General features: G+C 55.6%; 2 protein-coding genes across 2 annotated transcripts in view; one reads left to right on the top strand and one right to left on the bottom strand.

Annotated features, from left to right (window-relative positions):
* The window catches only part of CDH23 (cadherin related 23), a 413989-nt gene extending 398784 nt beyond the window's left edge, over positions 1 to 15205 (top strand). Inside the window, 19 exon segments of the mRNA XM_053888562.1 lie at positions 490 to 659; positions 882 to 1019; positions 1917 to 2036; positions 3569 to 3746; positions 3892 to 4103; positions 6461 to 6652; positions 6806 to 6919; positions 7784 to 7913; positions 8022 to 8273; positions 8354 to 8515; positions 10032 to 10288; positions 10652 to 10749; positions 11161 to 11281; positions 11366 to 11445; positions 11585 to 11625; positions 11795 to 11870; positions 12338 to 12467; positions 12670 to 12792; positions 14139 to 15205. Of these exon segments, the coding sequence (XP_053744537.1) occupies positions 490 to 659; positions 882 to 1019; positions 1917 to 2036; positions 3569 to 3746; positions 3892 to 4103; positions 6461 to 6652; positions 6806 to 6919; positions 7784 to 7913; positions 8022 to 8273; positions 8354 to 8515; positions 10032 to 10288; positions 10652 to 10749; positions 11161 to 11281; positions 11366 to 11445; positions 11585 to 11625; positions 11795 to 11870; positions 12338 to 12467; positions 12670 to 12792; positions 14139 to 14465 (2921 nt within the window). The 3' untranslated portion in view covers positions 14466 to 15205.
* A 274-nt stretch (positions 15206 to 15479) lies between these two features.
* Positions 15480 to 21423, bottom strand: part of PSAP (prosaposin) — a 32999-nt gene continuing 27055 nt past the window's right edge. The window contains exons 8-14 of the mRNA XM_019444460.2: positions 20679 to 20810; positions 19122 to 19217; positions 18636 to 18822; positions 18396 to 18553; positions 17966 to 18046; positions 17613 to 17720; positions 15480 to 16527 (exon numbers count right to left, since the gene is read on the bottom strand). Coding sequence (XP_019300005.1) covers positions 16492 to 16527; positions 17613 to 17720; positions 17966 to 18046; positions 18396 to 18553; positions 18636 to 18822; positions 19122 to 19217; positions 20679 to 20810 — 798 coding nt within the window. The 3' untranslated portion in view covers positions 15480 to 16491. The remainder of the gene's footprint in view (positions 16528 to 17612; positions 17721 to 17965; positions 18047 to 18395; positions 18554 to 18635; positions 18823 to 19121; positions 19218 to 20678; positions 20811 to 21423) is intronic.

Raw genomic sequence — 21423 nt, forward strand, 5'->3', positions numbered from 1 at the left:
CCCACCATAGCCCCTCAGTGGGCTGGGCCAGATCCAGTATGGCCCACACTGCCGTCACTCACGGATGCCCAAACCACAGGAAGGGACAGAGCGCCTGGTCCCGGGGGTGGGCTGGACCGGCCCTTTGAGGGCTGCTGGGAACCTGGGATGATAGGCCACCAGCATCTCCACCACCCAGGCTTCCGCGCTCAGGATCACTGAGGGGGTGAGAAAGCCAAGAGAGCGATCTCTCCGAGATGGTCCCGGCCTTGCCTGTACTCACCTCTTTGACTTGTGAAAAGCTTTCTCTCGCCTCCAGTGAGGAGAAGAGCTGGACACCAGTTGCTGTTGGCCTCTGGCCGGCCTGCACTAGGCAGTGCTGCTGGGCCACTCTCCTTCTTCAGGAGACCACATCTGCCCCTCAGGGCTCCAGATCCTTCTCTTTATACTTTGGAGAGTTTCCATGTGTGAGGAGTGGCAAAACTGGCAGCAAGTGCCTCTGTGTCTTAGGGAAAGTCATTGCCAACCGGACAGTGGACTACGAAGAAGTACACTGGCTCAACTTTACCGTGAGGGCCTCAGACAACGGGTCTCCACCCCGGGCAGCTGAGATCCCTGTCTACCTGGAGATCGTGGACATCAATGACAACAACCCCATCTTTGACCAGCCTTCCTACCAGGTGGGGGGCCAGGCAACAAGTTGGGTCAGGACCTGTGCCCATTCCTTGGGGCCTTCGGGCATCTTCTACCCTTACCCTGCCAGCCTCTGAGCCCCAGGGGCATGACCACCCCGTGAGCAGCGTGGTGCCCTGGGCTGTCTACCATGGTGAGTTTTCAGGGAAGGGGCATAGACTCCAGGACTGACCTTGGCCCACTCTCTCTCCCTGCCCGCTGGGTTCCAGGAGGCCATCTTTGAGGATGTGCCTGTGGGCACGGTCATCCTGACAGTCGCTGCGACTGATGCCGACTCAGGCAACTTTGCCCTCCTTGAGTACAGCCTCGGGGATGGAGAGGGCAAGTTTGCCATCAACCCCGCTACGGTAAGCAGGCAAACCGGGCAGTGGGAAGGGCCCAGGGTCGTAGGCTGAAAAGCCACCAAAAGTATCATAGTCATCCCGGTTTCTGGGTCATGCCACCAGAACGTCTGTAGCCTCAGAGGTTTTTTTTACCAAGTCAGCAAGCCCCACTACAGTCCCAGACATCCTGTAGACCGCACTTTCTTTCCTGGGGCCAGAGACTTTTGGAATTCCCCCAAACCAGAAAACCTGATGCAAGTCCATGAGGCTGCTTTTTAAAACTATCAAAAGAGAGGTATAGGAAGCTCTGCAGAAAGTGGGCACGGTGTTTGAGCTCCTGCTGTATACATAGCACTGTATTCCGTGCCGGGGGAGGGAGGCCTCAGACTTGTGAGAGAGCAGAAACTCAAGAGAAAGGATGGGTGATGACTTCAAATGACTGTACATTGGTTCAAAGCTGCTAGTTCAGCACAGGAGAGACCACGGTGGCCTGGGGGCGGTTGGTCAGGTAGGGCCTTCCCCAGGAGCTGGGCTGGAACTGGACTTTCCCTCCTACTCCCTCTCCCTGCCCATATCCCCCTGAACTCTGCCCTGTCAACAGGGTTCTGTCCTTCTTGCTCGGTGTGAACAGTCAGTCATGGTCCTGGCCCGGCCCTAGGAAGGGCAACTATTTACAGAGCACCACTCTATACCTGGCCAGGGAGTGACTTCCATCCTGGGCTGACCGTCCCATCTCCAGGCGGATTGGGCACTGGGGATAAGAGGAGCCACTGGAATCAGAGCTCCACGGGGGCAGGGGCGGTCATCCGTTCTGTCCAGTGCTGCACCTGCAAAGCCTACAACGATGTCTGGCGTATAGTGTATACTCAATAAATATCAGTTGGATTGATGCAGGACCTGATTCCACCCTCCCCCTACTAGGGTGACATCTATGTGCTGTCCTCTCTGGACCGGGAGAAGAAGGACCACTATATTCTGACTGCCTTGGCCAAAGACAACCCTGGAGATATAGCCAGCAACCGCCGAGAAAATTCGGTGCAGGTAAGGGCCACCAGCCTGGGCCAGGAACACCGAGGACTAGAAGTGTGGAGGCATCGAGCAAAGCCTTTCCTTTAGAGAATGCTGCAGAGTGGGAGCAGAGCCACCCGGTCCCCTCAGAGACATGGCGGCAGAGGAGGAGACAGCAAGAGCTTAGCTGGCTGAGTCAAAATGGCTGTGGCTTGGGGAAACAGGGACTCTTGAAGAGAAATCTCTTGTGCCAAACCCCTGCTAAGGCAGTTGAAAACACCTGAGTGTGACTTGAGTCCAACCTGGGGCGCCACGTGTCCCACTGTCCACGGTGACCCACGGAAGGAAACAGTCTAGCAACCAAACATAATCGTAGAGCGATTATCTTTATTTATGTCTCTTGAAGAACATTAGCGAGGGATCCAGTTCCCAGCCCCATTCCTATTCCAGTTCTAGCACCGATGCCATCACCCTGAGGCCAGCGTACCACCTTCTAAACCCTATCCCCACTTCTCTCCAGAGTATGCCTTGAGGCTTTGCTTTCTCCTTCTTTCGTCCCCCCTGTTCTGCCTTCTCCAGTCCTGTCATTCTCTATCCAGTTCCTCCACATCTTCCCGCAATAACCTAACCATCCAAGGTAAAGGGTGGGGGTGGGTGAGAAGTTGGGTGGGCAGAGACAAATTCTTGTGAGCAGGTAGGGGGGGAAGGGGCTGGGAGCTCTCACACGTACCCGAATCCTGTCCCTGTCACATGGGCTGTGTCGTGTCACACGTGCTGTGCTGGAAAAGCCCATTATTTGGAGCCAGAAGACAGAGATCCCACTAGCTGAGCACCCTGCATTTGGCATGTGACCTCGCCGAGCCTCAGCTGTCAAACCTGTAGGGGATGGGAGAAAGGGCAGCAATGATGATGCTTCCTGCCCAAGGCAGTGGTGAGGCAGGGAGATGGGGAGTTGGCAAGTGCTTTGTGCACGGAGAGGGGTTCTTGAAATCACCCCCGTGAAGGACTCGGATGAGGCTGCTGTCAGGGCCATGGGAGCTACACGGGGAAAGGGCCTCTTCACCTGCTGTGTCCATAGGACCCGCCCCGGGCTGTGGGGTCGGCAGAGGGAGCCAAGTCCCAAGCCAGACACAGATCCCCGGCAAGAGAGAACTTCTGGGAGTGGAGGAAGCACAGCCCAGCATTAAGATCCAGAGATCAGAGTCAGATGTCTAGGGCTACTGTGGGAAGCAGCAGAGGGCAGAGCAGGAGGTGGGAGAGGAGGGCTCCCTGCTTCTGGGCCCAGACGCAGATGATCCTGTAACCACAGTACTATTTGCAAAGCATTTCCTTGAGCCAGGCATTGGGCACACATACCATCATGGGTGAGCCTCACTAGCCCCTGAGAGATAAGATACTACTGTCCCCAACAGCGAGGAAAACTGAGACTCGGGGTTAAAGAAATTGAGGTCAGACTCCAACAGTGGGCACTGTCCACCCTGGCTTACTGCCGTGTGACCGGGTCACCTGAAGCAGCAACCTAGTATGCTCCTGACCTTTGACCTCAACCTCCCCCCCGCCCCCAGGTGGTCATCCAGGTGCTAGACGTCAATGACTGCCGGCCACAGTTCTCCAAGCCCCAGTTCAGCACAAGCGTGTATGAGAATGAGCCGGCAGGCACCTCAGTCATCACCATGATGGCCACCGACCAGGATGAGGGTTCCAATGGGGAGCTGGCCTACTCACTTGAGGGCCCTGGCGTGGGTAAGTAGTCTGCTCTCCACCCATAATGCCTTGGGCGTGAGAGGGGCAGCCCCAGGGCCAGGAGGAGGAGGAGGAGGAGGAGGAGGAGGGATGGGAAGGACGTCTCAGCCAGAGCCAGGCCCTGCTCTCTTGTCCCACCTGCCAGAGGCCTTCCACGTGGACATAGACTCAGGCCTGGTGACCACAAAGCGGCCACTGCAGTCCTACGAGAGGTTCAACCTGACCGTGGTGGCCACGGATGGCGGACAGCCTCCACTCTGGGGCACCACCATGCTCCTGGTGGAGGTCATCGACGTCAATGATAACCGCCCCGTCTTCGTGCGCCCACCCAACGGCACCGTCCTCCACATCAGAGAGGTACTGCTGTCCCCTGGTCCTCCCGCCCACCAACATCTCCCTTCCCATATCCGGCCCACTCCCTCCTCCTGCAGTCACGCCTGGGAGACTGAAAGGGCCCCTCTGTGAAAGTGGGGAAGCTGAGGCCAGAGTGGGAGACAGACTTGTTCAGTGTCACACAGCGGGTAGTAGTATGAGCTGAGCTGTGCCAGCACAAGGGGCCCAAGTCTGACTCTGTCGCTACCAGCCAATGACCTTGAGAAAGTGACTTTTCTGGGTGTTTTTTAGATGCCCCATCTCTTGCTCCGAGAAGTCTACCAGAAAAGCCAGTCTCCCCGGAAACTCACACCACCCCCCATATTGGTGTCTCAAAATAAACACACATGTTCCTTCCGTCTGTCTGTTGTTCCTGCTGATACCATGCCTAGGAATTGAGTACCAGCATCAAAATAAGAAACAAGGGGAAGTGGCTGAGGTTCCAGAATTCCCCCACCCTTTCGTTCCTTGCTCTAAATTGCCTTGTAGGGGCGCCTGGGTGGTCAGTCAGTTAAGGGTCTCACTCGTGACCTTAGCTCAGGTCATGGGATCAAGCCCCATGTCCAGCATCATGCTGACAGTGCAGAGCCTGCCTGGGATTCTCTCTCTCTCTCTCTCTCTCTCTCAAAATAAACTTTTTAAAAATATTGTTTAAATTGCCTTGTAAAGACAGGCAGTACTCCTTCATCTGCCCCTTCCCTCCTTCCTCTCAGCACCCAGGCCCGACCTGCCCCCTGGTGGTATAATCGGGGTGTCTCCCACTTGTTCTCTGTTCCCCAAACTTCAGCATGCCTCCACCTCTCAGAATGTCAGCATCAAGTCCTTGTCGTCACTCTGTCTCCTCTGAGAGGCCCCACAGGAGAAATCTGTCCCAGGGCTGCGCTCTAGGAAACGCTGTGCACCTACCTTGTGAGTTGCTTTTTCCAGCACCTACTGCAGTGACAGAGTAGTCCTCTTTGCACTGCCCGCCAGGGAGCTCAGAGCAGTCAGCCTATGCCAAATGACCCCACAGGGACTTAGTGCACAAACCTGGACCCCTACCCCTCAGTTTCCATCTTCCTGCCAATCATTTTCTTTTCCTTTTAAAAAAAAGTTTTTACGTCTATTTATTCTGAGAGAGAGAGAGAGCACACACGCACACAAGCAGGAGAGGGGCAGGGAGTGAGGGAGGGAGAGAATCCCAAGCAGCTTCTGTGTTGTCAGCACAGAGCCCGACGCAGGGCTTGATCCCACAAACCACAAGATCATGACCCAAGCCAAGATCAAGAAGAGTCAGACACTCAACTGACTGAGCCACCCAGGTGCCGCCATTTTCTTTTTCTTTACCCCGATTTTTTTTTAACTTGTTTGCTCTTATTATAACTTATACATTCTTATAAATTGTCTCAAATCTTTTTATGTGGAACGAGGTAAGGTATAAATTAATAATAATCTAGTTCTTTTTCCACAACAAAGGCCCATTTGCTACGTTTTTCCCTTCAAGACTCCAAATTTTGAAAGATTTGTGTTTCGCAGAGAACCAGCTGCGTTAAGTAATTACCTATTTGTCATCCCACTTTTCATTAATTAGATGTAACTGCCATTCAGAGTTTCTGATCGTCATGATCAGTGAGATAAACAGTGAAACCATGCTGAGCTGATAATTTTCCAGCTAAAAGCCAAGAAACTTGCTCTTTGCCTTGTGCCTGTACAGCTTATTATGGGTCAGTATATGATACCCATCAGATTTGCTGATATCTGAGACTTCACTCAAGGGAATCAGGAGACTGAGGTCCAGAGACGTGAAGTGGTGTGTCCAAGTCACGTGGTGAATTAGACCAGAACCCAAGTGTCCTCTCTATCCACCATTGTCAGCCTACCAGCCTATCCCTCATTTTCATGTACCCCATTGGGTAGACGGTGTTGTCTGGGGACACCTAAGGCTCCTGTGATTAGGGTAGCAGAGAGCAAGACAGACCGAGCAACAGAATGGTGGCTGTGGCCTCAGCTTTTGGATTCCCCTTCTGCCTTCCAAATCTCAGCATGCAATGGGATCCGAGGGACGGGGGAAGGCCCTGGAAGGGCAATAACCCTGAAAGACTTTGAAGCGTGGTGGATGGAGACCAGCTGGGACCATCACTGGGTAGTGGAGTGGGGGTGGGGTGAAGGGACGCTCTAGCAGATGCCGAGACTCCAGGAGAGTCCAGCTAAGCAGGCAGGCGTTTCCTAAGGATGCCAGAAGGTGGCAAGGGCATTCTGCTAAGTGAGGACAAAGCACAAGAGCTCCATCCGGGCGTGGGAGCTGGCATTCTCTCAGATGGCCCAGGAGCCTCCCTGCCATGCCCCTCCACCCCCCACCACAGGAAATCCCGCTGCGCTCCAATGTATATGAGGTCTATGCCACAGACAAGGACGAGGGCCTCAACGGGGCCGTGCGCTACAGCTTTCTGAAGACGGCTGGCAACCGGGACTGGGAGTACTTCACCATCGACCCCATAAGCGGCCTCATCCAGACCGCTCAGCGCCTGGACCGCGAGAAACAGGCTGTGTACAGCGTAAGGGGGCGGGCCCCAATGCGAGGGGCGGGGCCAAGAGAGGGGCTGTCCTCTAGGCGCAGGGCCACCACCTCCCCACCTAGAATGCCCACAAGGGCGGTGACCTGGCCCCCAGGGAGTGCCCTCCTCTGACTGTACCCCTCCACCCCCCAGCTCATCCTGGTGGCCAGCGACTTGGGCCAGCCAGTGCCATACGAGACCATGCAGCCGCTGCAAGTGGCCCTGGAGGACATCGACGACAACGAACCTCTCTTTGTGAGGCCCCCGGTGAGCTCGCCCATTCCCCCTCCCCCCAACCCGCACCCACACAGGGACTCCCCGCCTGCAAGTACACACGCAGGGCTCTCCTGTGCACACTGTGCCATATACATGTGGTTACGTTCAGAAACTGCATGCACTTCCTACAACATTTATTGAGCTGCTGCTATTTCAAGGCACTACCCAGCAGTCAAAAAAGCAGGCAAATACGCCTGACCCCTAGAGCTATAACTCACCTAATTGCACGCACAAGAGCACACAGGAAACCTGAAATTGAGCTCCGCTTCACCAAGCTGGGGCCAGCCGAGCTGCTCGTGTAGAGCTGCTCGTGTAGACTCATACTCCACAACTTGATGGGGTTTTTTCTTGTGGGCACATGGGGGTGACATTCCCTGGAGGCTCTGAGTGCACATCCATGTGCATATAAGAGTGTGCCCCCTTGGGGCACCTGGGTGGCTGGGTTACGCGTCCAACTTCGGTCTAGGTCATGATCTTGTTCCCAAGTTCGAGCCCCACATCAGGCACTGTGCTGACAGCTCAGAGCCTGGACCCTGCTTCAGATTCTGTGTCTCCCTCTCTCTCTGCCCCTTCCCCACTCAAGCTCTGTCTCTCTCGGTCTCAAAAATATAAGTATTTAAAAAAAAAAAAAATTTTTTTTTTTAAAAGAGTGTGCCCCCTTGTTCAAACATCCATTCAGGTGCTGGGATACTTCATAGAACCTGCCAGACCAGGCCCAGCCCACGCTCCCCTGAGGTTACAGAGGTCCTGCTCACCCCACAAGCCTTGGGCAATAAAGTCCCTCAGCACCTACAAAGGTACCGCGCAAGGTCCTTTGGCCTTGGCCCTCATGTGACATCCCCCTCCCCCCTGCAGAAAGGCAGCCCCCAGTACCAGTTGCTGACAGTGCCTGAGCACTCGCCACGTGGCACCCTCGTGGGCAACGTGACAGGCGCCGTGGATGCAGACGAGGGCCCCAACGCCATCGTGTACTACTTCATTGCAGGTGGGGCCTGCCAGGGCTAGTGCCCTACCTACCCTGGGGCTGGAGATGACCCAAATATGCCCCACCCCAGCCCTGCCCCTTCACCCTGTGCCGTGGTCCCATCCTCAGCCGGCAACGAAGAGAAGAACTTCCATCTGCAGCCTGACGGGCGTCTGCTGGTGCTGCGGGACCTGGACCGGGAGCGTGAAGCCGTCTTCTCCTTCATCGTCAAGGCCTCAAGCAATCGCAGCTGGACACCTCCCCGTGGGCCCTCCCCAGCCCTCGACCTGGTCACTGACCTCACCCTGCAGGAGGTGCGCGTCGTGCTAGAAGACATCAACGACCAGCCCCCGCGCTTCACCAAGGCTGAGTACACTGCAGGTGCAGGGGCCAGAGCCTGGCTCTGGGGGGCGGGGCGGCCCCTGCCCTGCCGCTTACACCCACCTGCCCATTCTCTGCAGGAGTGGCCACCGATGCCAAGGTGGGCTCAGAGTTGATCCAGGTGCTGGCCCTGGACGCAGACGTTGGCAACAACAGCCTGGTCTTCTACAGCATCCTGGCCATCCACTACTTCCGGGCCCTTGCCAATGACTCTGAGGACGTGGGCCAGGTCTTCACCATGGGTAGGAGCCTCCACCCAAGACCTCTGTCACTGCATGGACTGTAGTCTGGAGGAGATGGGGTCTGTGTGGGCACCACAGGGTATGAGTGGCTGGCCAGCCAGCCATGTCAGTCCTTCGGTCCACCCACCCATCTGGCCATCGTTCAGCCAGCTATTTGTTAATCCGTTCATTCACCCACCGATCTTTCTAGTCTCTGATCCCCCTTTCCATCTCTACATCTACCCACCCACTTTCTCCTTCTTTCCATCTCTCCCATCTTCTCATCCATTATTCATCCATCCGTTCACCCACCCGTGTGTCAGTCAGCCCATCCGTGCATCCATCTACCCATCTACCCATCTGTCCATTCATCCACCTTCCCATCCTCCTTTTGGTGTGTCCCCCTATCTTCCTATTTATGTACCTCCCCCTCCCCCGGGCCAGGCACTGTGCTAAGCACTGAGGAGCCAGAATTCAAAGAGCACATATGTACCTGAAAGCGTGCATGTTTACTTGTGCATCGGCCTGTGTGGACAACTGAGCCTCTTGGGTCACGTTCTGCAAGGCCTGGAGGGTGTCCCATTACCCAAAACCTTCCCCATTCTTCTCGCCTACAGGGGTCAGTCTAGACTCCTTGGCCTGGCTTTCAAAGCTCACCAGGTCTTCCTCCTGGTCCCTCCTCTTCCTGGCTCCACAGCCCCCCACTATCTGTTAAGGGCCCCATGCCCACCCAAGCTGAGCCCCTCACCACTCACTCCTTCAGCCTGTTCTGTACCATCCTCCATTGGCCTTCGCCCTGCCTTCACTTCCTGAAATCCCATCTTGACCTTCACCTCTGTCTTCAGATATGCTCCCCCTAACCATCCTCTGAAGGCTAATTCACAACCAGTCACACAACCAGACATCAGCCCTATGTCCTCTCATCTCCTACTGCTTAGTTTGGTAACTTAAGACACTGAGGGGCTGTGTACCTTGCCAAAGGTCACACAGCGAGAAAGTGGCAGATCTCGAACCCAGGTCTATGGTCTTCTAAGAGAAGACTGCTGTACGACCTCTGGTTATGTCTCTAGTATGGTTGTGGAATTCTGAAGTGCACGTGTGTGTGACAGAGACAGACACCGAGGTGTTCACACATCTCCCATCGCCCCTGCCTGGGACAGTGGAGTCCCAAACTTGTCACCCTTGGGACACTGCAGCCCACAGTTGTGTTTTAACTTGCAGTGTTTAAGTAAAACCTTAGAAATCTCTAGAAGCACCGGTTGTGGCAGCACTGGCTGCGTTCTCCCAGGATAATAATCCACCAAGTGGAGGTCAGAACTGCTGCTCCTTCAGATGAACGGAACACTCATGCTCACTTGTCCCCCCCCCCCCACCTTCTCTGTCAGCCTCGCTCTGCCAGACCCTGCGGGGACTTGTGGCCTGAGATGCAGCCTCCCCTCAGTGTGTCCAAATGCCCCTGGCCCTTGCCCCTCCCCAGGGGATTGAGGGGCACTGGGTGGCCCCTGAGCTGCACCCTGCCCACGGGCTCTTCCTGCAGGGAGTGTGGATGGCATCCTGCGTACCTTTGACCTCTTCATGGCCTACAGCCCTGGCTACTTTGTGGTGGACATTGTGGCCCGGGACCTCGCAGGCCACAATGACACGGCCATCATCGGCATCTATATCCTGAGGGATGACCAGCGTGTTAAGATCGTCATTAACGAGATCCCCGACCGCGTGCGTGGCTTTGAGGAGGAGTTCATCCGCCTGCTCTCCAATATCACTGGTGCCATTGTCAACACTGATGACGTGCAGGTGCACCATGGAACCCACCCTGGGTCTGCGGGCTATGAGGGGAGGAGGACCACGCCACAGGGATGGGGCACTGCCACTGCGGAGAGGTCAGGGGAATGAAGGGGGGGGTCTCTGTAGCCCCTCAGTCATTCCCTAGCTACATGGCCTTGGGAAAGTCCTTCCACGTCTCTAGCCATCAGCATCCTTACCTGTAAAAATAGGGCCAGTGATAGCACCTGGCCCAATGCAGCCAAGCGACTGACATCACGCGTGGTCCTCCATGAGCACTCAGCAGTGATAGGTTTATCGGCAGGGTAGGCCAGGAGCAGCTCCCCATCCCATTCCTTGTTCCTGCCACGCCCCCTGACACTTCTTCTCACCTAGTTCCACGTGGACAAGAAGGGTCGGGTGAACTTCGCACAGACAGAGCTGCTCATCCACGTGGTGAATCGCGACACCAACCGCATCCTGGACGTGGACCGGTGGGTGGGGTCCGGTCGGTCCACCTGCCTGCCTGGAGCCGGGGAGGGGACCCACCAAAAGAGGCCGATAACACCATCAGGCCTGCTGTGTGGGGCTCTCGCCCAGAGGTGGGCAGGGCTAGTAGAGAGTAGTTTGCGGGCGTGAGCAGAGCTCCACCCCTGAGTCCAACTCTCCCCATCTGTAAAATGGGAGTATTACATGGATGGTGAGGAAACAAGCAGGATCCTGTATGAGGAGTGGTAAACCCTGTAAGATACAAAACCATTCTAGCTGAGTGGGATTTGATCTTGCAAAGCTTGGTGGGGGTGAATCTGGGGGTCGGAGGCAGGAGCTCAGCAGAGCCTTCTGAGTGGGATGAGTTCTTGAGGAATGGCTGAAGAGGGAAGCTGAGGCCCCCTCCCCTCGCTCAGGGTGATCCAGATGATTGACGAGAACAAGGAGCAGCTGCGGAACCTCTTCCGCAACTACAATGTCCTGGACGTGCAGCCTGCCATCTCTGCCCGCTTGCCCGACGACATGTCCGCCCTGCAGGTAGGTACTCCTGGTGGCGCCCCACCCCACCACCCCTCTGCCCTGGGTGCTCTCGCCCACTCACGCCTGGCCCCACTCCCTCAGATGGCGATCATTGTCTTGGCCATTCTCCTCTTCCTGGCTGCCATGCTGTTCATCCTCATGAACTGGTACTACAGGACCGTGTGAGTGACTCCTCCACCTCCCTGCCCTGGGAAAGGCTGACCAGCCCTGCTCCTGGGACAGTCACAGAGGCAGGCAGGGCCCTGAGATGCCAGCCCCACCCAGCCTCCTTCACCAGCCCCTCTCTCTGCTTCTCTCTAGACACAAGAGGAAGCTCAAAGCCATTGTGGCTGGCTCGGCAGGTGAGCAAGGGCTACGATGGGGGACTGAGGCGGGGCGGGGGGGTGGGGGGGGTGAGGATGACAAGGCAGGAGGGGCCTCTGGGGGCCTAGAGTGCCTACCTAGGCCTCATAAGGCTGGCTCAGGCTCCACCAGCCACAGCAGGGTGCCTCCCTCCCCTCCATGCCCCAGAACTTCTCCCTACAGGAAATCGTGGTTTCATTGACATCATGGACATGCCCAACACCAACAAGTATTCCTTCGACGGGTGAGTGGGGCCCCTGAGACCTCAGGGTCACTTTGAGGAGGCATGCCCAGGACCCAGTGGGAGCGGATTGTCTGACACCCCTCAAGCTCTGAGGGACCAGACCAGCTAAAATCTGAGGTGTGGGTGCCCCCTGGTGGCCAGCTTTCTCTATAAAGTGTTGGCTGAGCTGGGATTGGGATCAACACCCCAATTGGGCCCCCAGTTCCAGCAGACACAGACTTGGACTCCAGGTGCAGAGTGAGGCCTCTGTACCAAAACTAATCGAGATCAACATGTCCTGGTTCTTGAGGGATCCTAGCATGGCTGTGCGCCCAAATGCAATGGGCTAGGGGCCTACTTCTCAAGGCCATGAACCTCCAGTCCCAGGAAGGTACTACCGTTGGCCAAAGAAAAGAGCAGGGGTTAGTGGTTAAGCTACAAGGGCATCTGTCCCTCCGCACCCCACCCACCCCACTCCCCACCTGCAGGGCCAACCCCGTGTGGCTGGATCCTTTCTGCCGGAACCTGGAGCTGGCCGCCCAGGCTGAGCATGAGGACGACCTGCCGGAGAACCTGAGTGAGATCGCAGACCTATGGAATAGCCCCACCCGCACCCATGTGAGCCCTGGCCAGAGCTAGGGGCAGGGGGTGGACAACCGTGCGGGACGGGGTGGAGGTAAAGCAGGTCTTTGCCACTGCCTGCCAAGGAGCTGAGTTCCTTGGGGGATGAGGGTGGCGGGTTGTATCCACTACCCTGGGTGTGTGTACATACGTGTGCATGCAGTCTACCTCTGCTCCGGCTAATGTCCCCTCTCCCCAGGGAACTTTTGGGCGTGAACCAGCAGCAGTCAAGCCTGATGATGACCGGTACCTGCGGGCAGCCATCCAAGAGTACGACAACATTGCCAAGCTGGGCCAGATCATTCGGGAGGGACCCATCAAGGTGAGCCCTCCCTGCAGGCTTCTGCACCACACCCCCTCAGGGGCCCGCACCCAGGCCTCTGGCTGAGCTCAGACCAGTTCCCCAAGATACAGGGATGGGGGAGGATCCTGGGAAACAGCTTTCTCCACCTCGAGGCTCAGAGAGGCCAGGGCATCTGGCTGACCAGGAGCTACTTCGGCCTGCAGTGGCCTGGAGCCCACATGGGTTCTAGCTGGCCACTGTCACCAGGCTCTGCTCCCAATTCTTTCCCCTCGGATCAGGTGCCTATGCACCTTCCATCACCTCCATCCGAGTTATGGGAGTGAGCAAGGGGTATGACAGGCAGGGGAAGGCCTTGGTGGGGGGTTAACCCTCTCGCTCCCCCAGGGATCGCTGCTCAAGGTGGTCCTGGAGGATTACCTGCGGCTCAAAAAGCTCTTTGCACAGCGGATGGTGCAAAAAGCCTCCTCCTGCCATTCCTCCATCTCTGAGGTAGCCGGGCGGGCCCGGAGCTGTGTGCTGTGCCCCAGCCCTGGGGGTGCTCATTCCTTCCCTCCCTCCCTCTCTCGCTCAATCTCTCGCTCCAGCCACCCACATCCTTCTCAATCCCTAGAGTTCAGCAGCCAGGGCCAAAGACAGCAATGGGTGGGGCCCAGGAAGTCAGCCGGCAGGCCCAGTCTACTTCCTGGGCTCTGCAGTGGGCTTTCCTAGAGTGGGTGCTGAGGAGTGTTTCTCAGACTTGAACCCCAGAAAGATGCCTTTAAAAGGCATCTGATGTCCTTATAGGAAATAGGCTGCAGGGTCGAATGGGCCTACATAAATTTATTTGCCTGCAATGATGTCAACACTTTAAAAATTCACTTTCTTCAAAACCCCAGATTTCCAGTTGGGCCAATTCCCAAACGGAATAGGCTAACAATGAACAGTTCCACCCAGGACAAAAGTGCCACCATGTGTTGAGTTTCTACTATATCCTATCACCCCTCCAACTTCACCTGTGGACACTCCCTACATGTCCTGCTCAAGGACAAATTGTTGACAAATCCAGATACCAAAACTCCATCACAGGACCCTTCTCAAAGCAAATACACAAAATTCAAGATTCTCATGGGAAGCAAGAACACATCCCTAACACCCTAAGTGTCCGGGTTCCCCTCTGTACCCAGTTTGAGAAACACTGCCACCAGCTGGACAGGCCAGCCCACTGCAGCACAAGCCTAGAGGTGCTAGCAGAGCTACCTGTGGGCAGTAGGAAGGAAATGGACACAGGAGGTGGGACTCTGGGGCCATCCACCTGCTCAGCCCTTGGGCATGACCTTGAGCATGGGTGGGTCTCAGAGCCATTGGGGGATCCTGGCCTCTTGCAGCTGATCCAGACTGAGCTGGAGGAGGAGCCAGGGGAGCACAGCCCCGGTCAGGGCAGCCTGCGCTTCCGCCATAAGCCGCTGACAGAGCTCAAGGGGCCTGACGGGATCCACGCGGTGCACGGCAGCACGGGCACTCTGCTGGCCACTGACCTTAACAGCCTGCCCGAGGACGACCAGAAGGGCCTGGGTCGCTCACTGGAGACGCTGACCACAGCTGAAGCCAGTGCCTTTGAGCGCAACGCCCGCACAGAGTCAGCCAAATCTACACCCCTGCACAAGCTTCGTGATGTGATCCTGGAGAGCCCCCTGGAGATCACAGAGCTATGACCAGACGGGAGCCTCGCCGGTGTGAGCAGCACCTGCCCCCATCTCTCCCAGGGCAGGACAGAGCAGGACCACAGTGTGGGCCCCTCCCCAGGCTGGCTCTGGGCGCACGACCTCGGGCTGGCCTGGTGGCAGCCCGCACCAGCTGCTCAGATTCCACTTCTGCCAGATGCCCATTCAGCACCTGACCTCTATCTTCATAAAATTTGTTATTTTTTTAAGAAAACCAAACAAAAATGTTAAGCATCTAAGGACACAGGTAAGGAGGGTCACCGGGGGCTCAGGAGCGTGAGGACCAACTCAGCCCAGGCTGAGCTCTTAAGAGGCCAAGCGGGCCCTCTTCCCCTCCCCTCCCCCCGACTTTCAGACCAGAAGAGGGAGGCCCAGAGCTGGCGTACCCTGCCTGGCCTTGGCTCCCTGACTTCAGTTCAAGTCCCAATGCATTTCTAGCACATTCCCAGCTGGACATCCAGCTAGGGGCTGACAGTGATCCCTGCCTCCCCACATGGACATGGTCAACGTCGGTGAACGGCGTTCTCTACATTTCACTGGCTTCCCAAACGTGCCCGGCTCCTAAAGAGAAATGACTGGTGTTCTCTTGGGTTCTGAATGTGTTTGTGTGTATTCCTTTTTTAAATTAAGTTATTCCCTCAACATTTTCCCCTTGATTTTGTTTAACTGGTACTCACTGAACGTTTCTGGAATGGTCTGAATTTTAAATAAGAAAAGCAACTCACAAGGAATCAGTAGTTCATTCAATTAGCTCTGGCTCTGGTAAACTACCCTCCCTTCGGGAAGGGGGGAGGGTGAAGGGCAGGGCAGATCCGGGCCTGACTTTCAGGGGTTCCTTTGACCAACCACTGCGACCCTGGGTCAATCAGAGAGGAGCCAAGTAGGATTTCTTTGCCCACTCTGCTTGCCTTCTGTGGCCAAGTGGGGCTACAGGACTGCTGGACACCCACAGGTCAGAAACCAAACTCCCCTGGCTGGGGTGTTATGGAAGCACTCAGGCTCAGGTCTGGTTAACAGACTTTATTTATTATTAAATCACAGAAACTTTAGTGCAAAACAAACCAAAAAAGTCATTAAGTCCATTTAATAGCAACTTCATATCTCGCTGTCTCCTGGCAATTAGAAGTGGAAAAGAGGAGGCCAAACGGAGAGGAAGCAGGGCAGCAGCCGAGGCCCCTGGACAGCACACCCAGCAGACCCTCTACCTGAAAGCCAAAGGCTTAGGAGCTGGTCATCCACGTTTATTTGAAGGTCAGAAAGAACATCTTGGAAATGAGGGTTGGAGCAGAGAGAGCAAAGGCAGGCCCTGGGCAGCAGTACAGACGCACAAAAAAGCAAGGCTTCCACGGCCACGCAAACACAAAAGCAAGAGGTGGTCACCACTATCCACGCTCACACGCAAAAGCAGACCCACAGGACCTCCACGTGGAGCTAGCAGATTACATTCAGGCAGGTTTGCCCCTCCCACCCAAACCCACAGAACCCCAAACAAGGCATCACCAGCAAAGACACAGGAAAGCCGAAACCAAGGTCGACACAAACCGAAGCCTCACCCAGGTCTCCTGAGCAGCTGCTTCCTAAATCCTCCCTATGGTGAAAACGCGGTTTTAAAAAGCCTAATTATTCTGAGCCTCTAATCTTTCTTATAAAACTGCCTTTGTTTTGCTGCTATGAATAGCAGCCAATCGGCCCAGAAGAGGGGCGGTCCCCGCATGGGGTAGGCAGAGGGCTCAGAACAAGGCCCGGGCCGGGACCCACCACAAGGGCAGGCTGAAAGACTCCCGGCGCACAGGACATCCTCACCTGTCTAGGCAAAGGAAAGGGACACTGAAGCGGCTATGGGTGGCAGAGGGCGAGACGCCTCCCCCACTGACGGCAATGCTACAATCAGGAGACAGGAAATGAGGGAAGGGGAGAGGGGGTCCTATTTTTATAACAGAGTCGACAGATCTGTGTTCACTGCCCCCAGACACACAAGTAGGAAAAGATGCTGCAGTTTCTCCAAGGAACATCCCTTCTAGTTCCACACGTGACGTTTGCAATGCTCGACAGCCTGACAGGAGAGAGGAAACTGCGTTTAGCCTTCATGTGACAAATTCCACCCCTGGCCCATTAGTGCATCGGACATCACCCAAAACCGGGACCAGCTGTCTTGTCCTGAGTCAGCTAGACAGCGCCTCATTTAAAACTGGGGAGCGCGTGTCCACCCCAGTGTTCGGGACTCCTGAGGCAAGCATCCAGGGCAGCAGCTACAAAGCACTTGCATGTTTTCCAGATGAGCACCCATGCACGTAGGGCCCAGGTCCCCTCCCATCTGATTACACTCGGGAGTCCCGGCACTCAGCAGGCGGCACGGAGGGGCCCCCAGGGCAAAACTCCCCACCCAACTGGGTGCACATCAGCTCTGGCCCGGAGGGCAATGGCCCCTCGGGCACATCTGCCCAGAACAGCAGCAAGAGCCTACTCCTCTACTGACTGTGCTGTGGGCCAGGCCTAGAGGAACAAGGAGCCCCTTGTGGCCGGGACGGGCGTCGCCAAACTGATGCAACCACACCAGCACAGTCATGCCCCATGGTCACGAGGAACCCGCTCAAGGAAGAAAAAGTTGCACAAAGGAACATTAGGTAACCAACTGGTCCACACACGTCTCCACCCAAGAAAGCAGCGTGGGGCACCACCGGCGGCTGTGCGGTCAAGTCAGCGCCACAGCACCCTGCAACACCTGGGTGGTGCCAGCTCTCAGGACCATTCGAGAACAGCCGTCTGGCCTCAGGTGAAGATACAGGCCGGGCTTAAGACCGACCCAAGGGATAGGACTTGTGCAATCTCAGGGGTGGCCTCATGTGAATGTGAGCCTGACCCTGTCACAGGAGAATTAAAGCCAAGAACAGGAAAACAGTAGCACAAAATACTGAAGCACACCCCCACCCTTCTCAAGGGCAAGAGCGCAGTCTTCCTGCCTTTACTGGGCCAAGACAGATAAGCCTAATCGCCCCCCTGGGCCTCAGATATCCCTCACCCCCTGGACATAAAGGCAGGGCAGAGAGCTGACTGTAGAGGGGCCTACTGACACAGGACTGTCGTGGGAGCTGCCCAAATGACAAGGCAGGCCTGCGGAGCACTTGCTGGGCTACTCACATTGCACTGGGTCGCCGCCTCCATGCTCTGGCACCAGTAGCTAGGGCCCCAGACACACTTCTCAGTTCCCAAGAGAGGCTTACGGACTGCAGGGCAGGCTCCGATTTTCTATACGGTGAAAAAAGGGCAAATGGAGGAGGAAAGAATTAGATCCGCTCTACCGATCCTTTCCAAAACCAGAGATTACCGGCTTCTAAAAGCAGCTACAATCAGAGCTCTGACACGTGCTTCCAAAAAGTCAGCACTGCCGAGTGAAGTGCTGCAGGCCTAGAATGTCCTCCCACCCCCCTGCCCGAGACTCTGCCGCAACCTCAGAGGAGCCCTTCCATGCAGAGCCACCCAGAGGAACTTACCAAGCACACGAAGGAAGGGTCCATCACCTCCACCAGGACTTCGATCAGCACGGGCTCATACTCAGTCACAAACTGATCGCACTGTTAGGTAAACACAGATGCACACCCAGGTCTAAGGGTGTCCACACAGAGTGGGGGCACAAAAGGAGGGGCGCCACGCATGTTCTTCCAAGAGAATTCCTGCCACTGCCAACCCAGGACCCCCTTCCCAGATGCCCACCCACCCACACTCAGCCTCATCTCACCTGTTCCTGTTATCTCTCCCAGCCAGTGGCTCCCCCTGAGCCAACAGACTGCCTCTAAGAAACAGGTAGCTTTCCCCCCGCCCCCGCCGAAAACCTCAATCACAGGTACAATCAATGAGCTACCCCAGCCTTTGCACTCTCCAGACAGGTTCTTACATTCTGGGCCAAAGCAGCCAGGGGCATACCTGCTTCTGGTATGGGTCAGGCAGGAAGCTGCAGCCTTTCTCAAGAGCAGCCAGGATCTCCTGCTTTGTGCTGTTTTTCTCCAGGTTGTGGTCCAAATAGCTCACCAGCTTCTTGCACACCTCACAGAAGCCACCATCCTTCGGCTGAATCACGCGTACTACACACAGGGAGCACAGGCTGAGTACTGGCAGGGCCCGTCAAGCCGAGGGGCCGGCCAGCCACACCCTCACCCTACTCACCAGGCAGCACAGGCAGCCCCTGGGTGGAGCAGAGATGGAGCACGCTGCACACCACTTCAGGGCTCACCTCCTGCAGGAGGATGGACAGGATGGAGGAGCCGTAAGTCTCCACCACCTCTTGGCACTCTTCAGACAAGGATACAGGCAATTTTGAGCACACGTTACCCAAAGTGTGAAGTATTTCTTCCTGAAACACAAAACAAGAGGATCGTATCAGAAGATGGAGAGGCTGGACAGGCCTAGGAAAGATTCTCAGTAATACTAACATGACCAGGAAACCAGCCAACAGCAAGATACTCTCTCCTCCCCAAAAAGACAAGACCTATGAAACAGGCCCGACCCCAGCCCAGAGGGATCCACTGGTGCGCAGGGGGTATGCAGATTCCCAGGGCTGGCGTCCACTGCCAGCGATGGCTGAGTCCACCTCTTCGGCTGCTTCTGCCTTTGGGGAACGGGGGTGCTCTAGCATTCTAGAAATGCACATACCTCGGTTTTGTTGTTGTCAATCAGCTTGACCACCTCCTTCACCACGTACTCACACATCTCGCACAAAACACTAGTCTTCTCCTGGACCGTGTCCTTCTGTTGAAAGGGGAGGACAGCACTTTAATGCTGAGGTCCTCACCTCACCCTGGACCCTGCTGCTCTAAAGGGAAAGGGACACCCTGTGGCCAGGAACAAGAGATTGTCACCCAAAAGGTGGCTTCCTCCCAGTGTCCAAGTTCCCGTCCCTGCCGGTTTTACATGGTGGGAGACCCATCCCTTTGCACAATCCTCTACCACCACCACATCCCGCCACGCACCACCCCCCACCCCACAAAAACCAGTAACCCATACTTCAGAAGACGGAAGCAGTGAAAACATCCCCCAACCCCAAAGAGCTGCCTGCATGATGTATCTGGTCACAATCATTTCATCATTCCGCAGTCATTTTGGGAAGGTGGATGGGGGAGCAGGAGAGTGAGGACTCACTTCCTGTCTACTGTTTAGAAGACAAAGCTTTAAACACATTTCAGGTCTGCCCCTAAGTGTCAAGTCTCGTTATACCCGAGACTTCTTTTCTACAGCCCGCCTTTAGTAAAGTAATCCTGCTGAGTAGAGCTTTCTAGGACAGGAGGAATGCTCTCCCCCTCTGCTGTCCAGCAGAGCAGCACGAGCCACATGTGTCTACTGAGCGCCTGAAATGTGGCTAGGGTAACCAAGGAACTGATTTTATGTAAACGTGTAGCCACATGTGGCTAGAATACAAGCTGTGAAACTCCCCTTCATTTTCTCTGGCCAGTAATCCAGTCAGCAAGATGGGGCAGGTGGAAGTGCTTCCCCAACCCCACCTGACTTCGTAAACCTGTGGTCCACACGCTGCACATGCTGAGGGAGGACAGAGGAGGGAGATGAGACAGCCAAAGGTCAAGTGCCATGGCAACTTCAGAAGTGTGTGCGTGTGCCACGTGATAAAACGTCACGTGGCCCGGACCCTTTTAAGAACTAAACTGCAAGCCCGATGAACACTAGGACAATTTTGTTCGCCACTCCAGGTCAACGGTTTCAGGACTCCATCTCTAACACACTGCTGGACCCATAACAAGTGACAAATGTAAGCTGATTCTGGAAAACGGTGGATCTTTACTGAGTGAAGGGTACCAGGGAAACGAAAGCAGACACCCACGCATGCACGGCAGTACACCGAGAAGCTTCTGCATGAGCCCTGGGGTGTTCTGGGAGTATCAGGTTTGCACTGCGGCAACAGTGGGCAAGGTGGAGGGACACGAACATACTAGAAAAAGCTAGACGTGCTACAGATGCAGGCTGATCCTGTGAAGCACTTGGGTTTATAACCAAAGAAGTAAATGCACTCAGGGCTGGGAGAGGGGTACTGCACTGGTAGAGGGGACACCAGAAACTACTGAATGGTCTCAAACTCAAACACCTTTAGCAGCCAAGCAGGGAACCAAAAAAGCGTGAGCCTCACAGAACGTGGTATAATGTGGAGTGGCCTGGGCGTCGCACAGCCCTCGCCAGTACAAAACGGGTGACACCAGGTACCTTAATGGGCTCCACCAGTTCCAACGCAGGGATGACGTTCTCGGAGACCACTTTGGCAGGGACCAGAGTCTGCATGGGCACCTCCTTCACTTGTTCACAGAACCCAACCAGGCCACATATCTCCCTGGGTTGCTAAAGAAGGCACAGAAAAGGCAGTCAGATGCAGGCCTGCACCCACCACCCCCCTCAGTTCCACTCTCTAAACACAAAGGGTGGAGTGCTAGGGGAGCACCCGGGTCACAGCGTCAAGCCTGACTGCCAAACAGGCAAGATTCCTCATTGAACCTGAAGGGACTCCCACGAGTGTGGATGCACCGGTTTCACGCAGGGAGGAGGCCTCGCAAAGCTGAGGGGAGAGCAGACAGAACCACATCCCTGCTCCAACCAGAGAGCGCCCCAGGAAAGCGAGACTTCTGGTGCCTGTTCCCTTTCACAGGCAATCAAATCCTCCTCCAAGCACACCTGGTCTGCTCTAGAACCTGTTTCTCGCTCGAGCTGGTTCACTCTCAGTAGGAAATAAGCCGCATGTTCTTTCTAGAGGAAGAACCGCCATGCCCATAAACTAAAAAAGCCAAAAATCTTGGAAATAAGACCACACTTTATCTTTCGGTGGCAGGACCATTTAAAGAAGAAATGGATGGCTTTTTGGAAACTGCATTCTATTTGCACAACTGCATAAACACAGTACACACAAAAACCCAAGGTCCCAAAGCGATCAATTCTTTCAGGTCATAGATGCTCCAGA

This window comes from Panthera pardus, unplaced genomic scaffold (genome assembly GCF_024362965.1).
Source record: "Panthera pardus isolate Hobbes unplaced genomic scaffold, ASM2436296v1 HiC_scaffold_22, whole genome shotgun sequence".
NCBI lineage: Eukaryota > Metazoa > Chordata > Mammalia > Carnivora > Felidae > Panthera > Panthera pardus.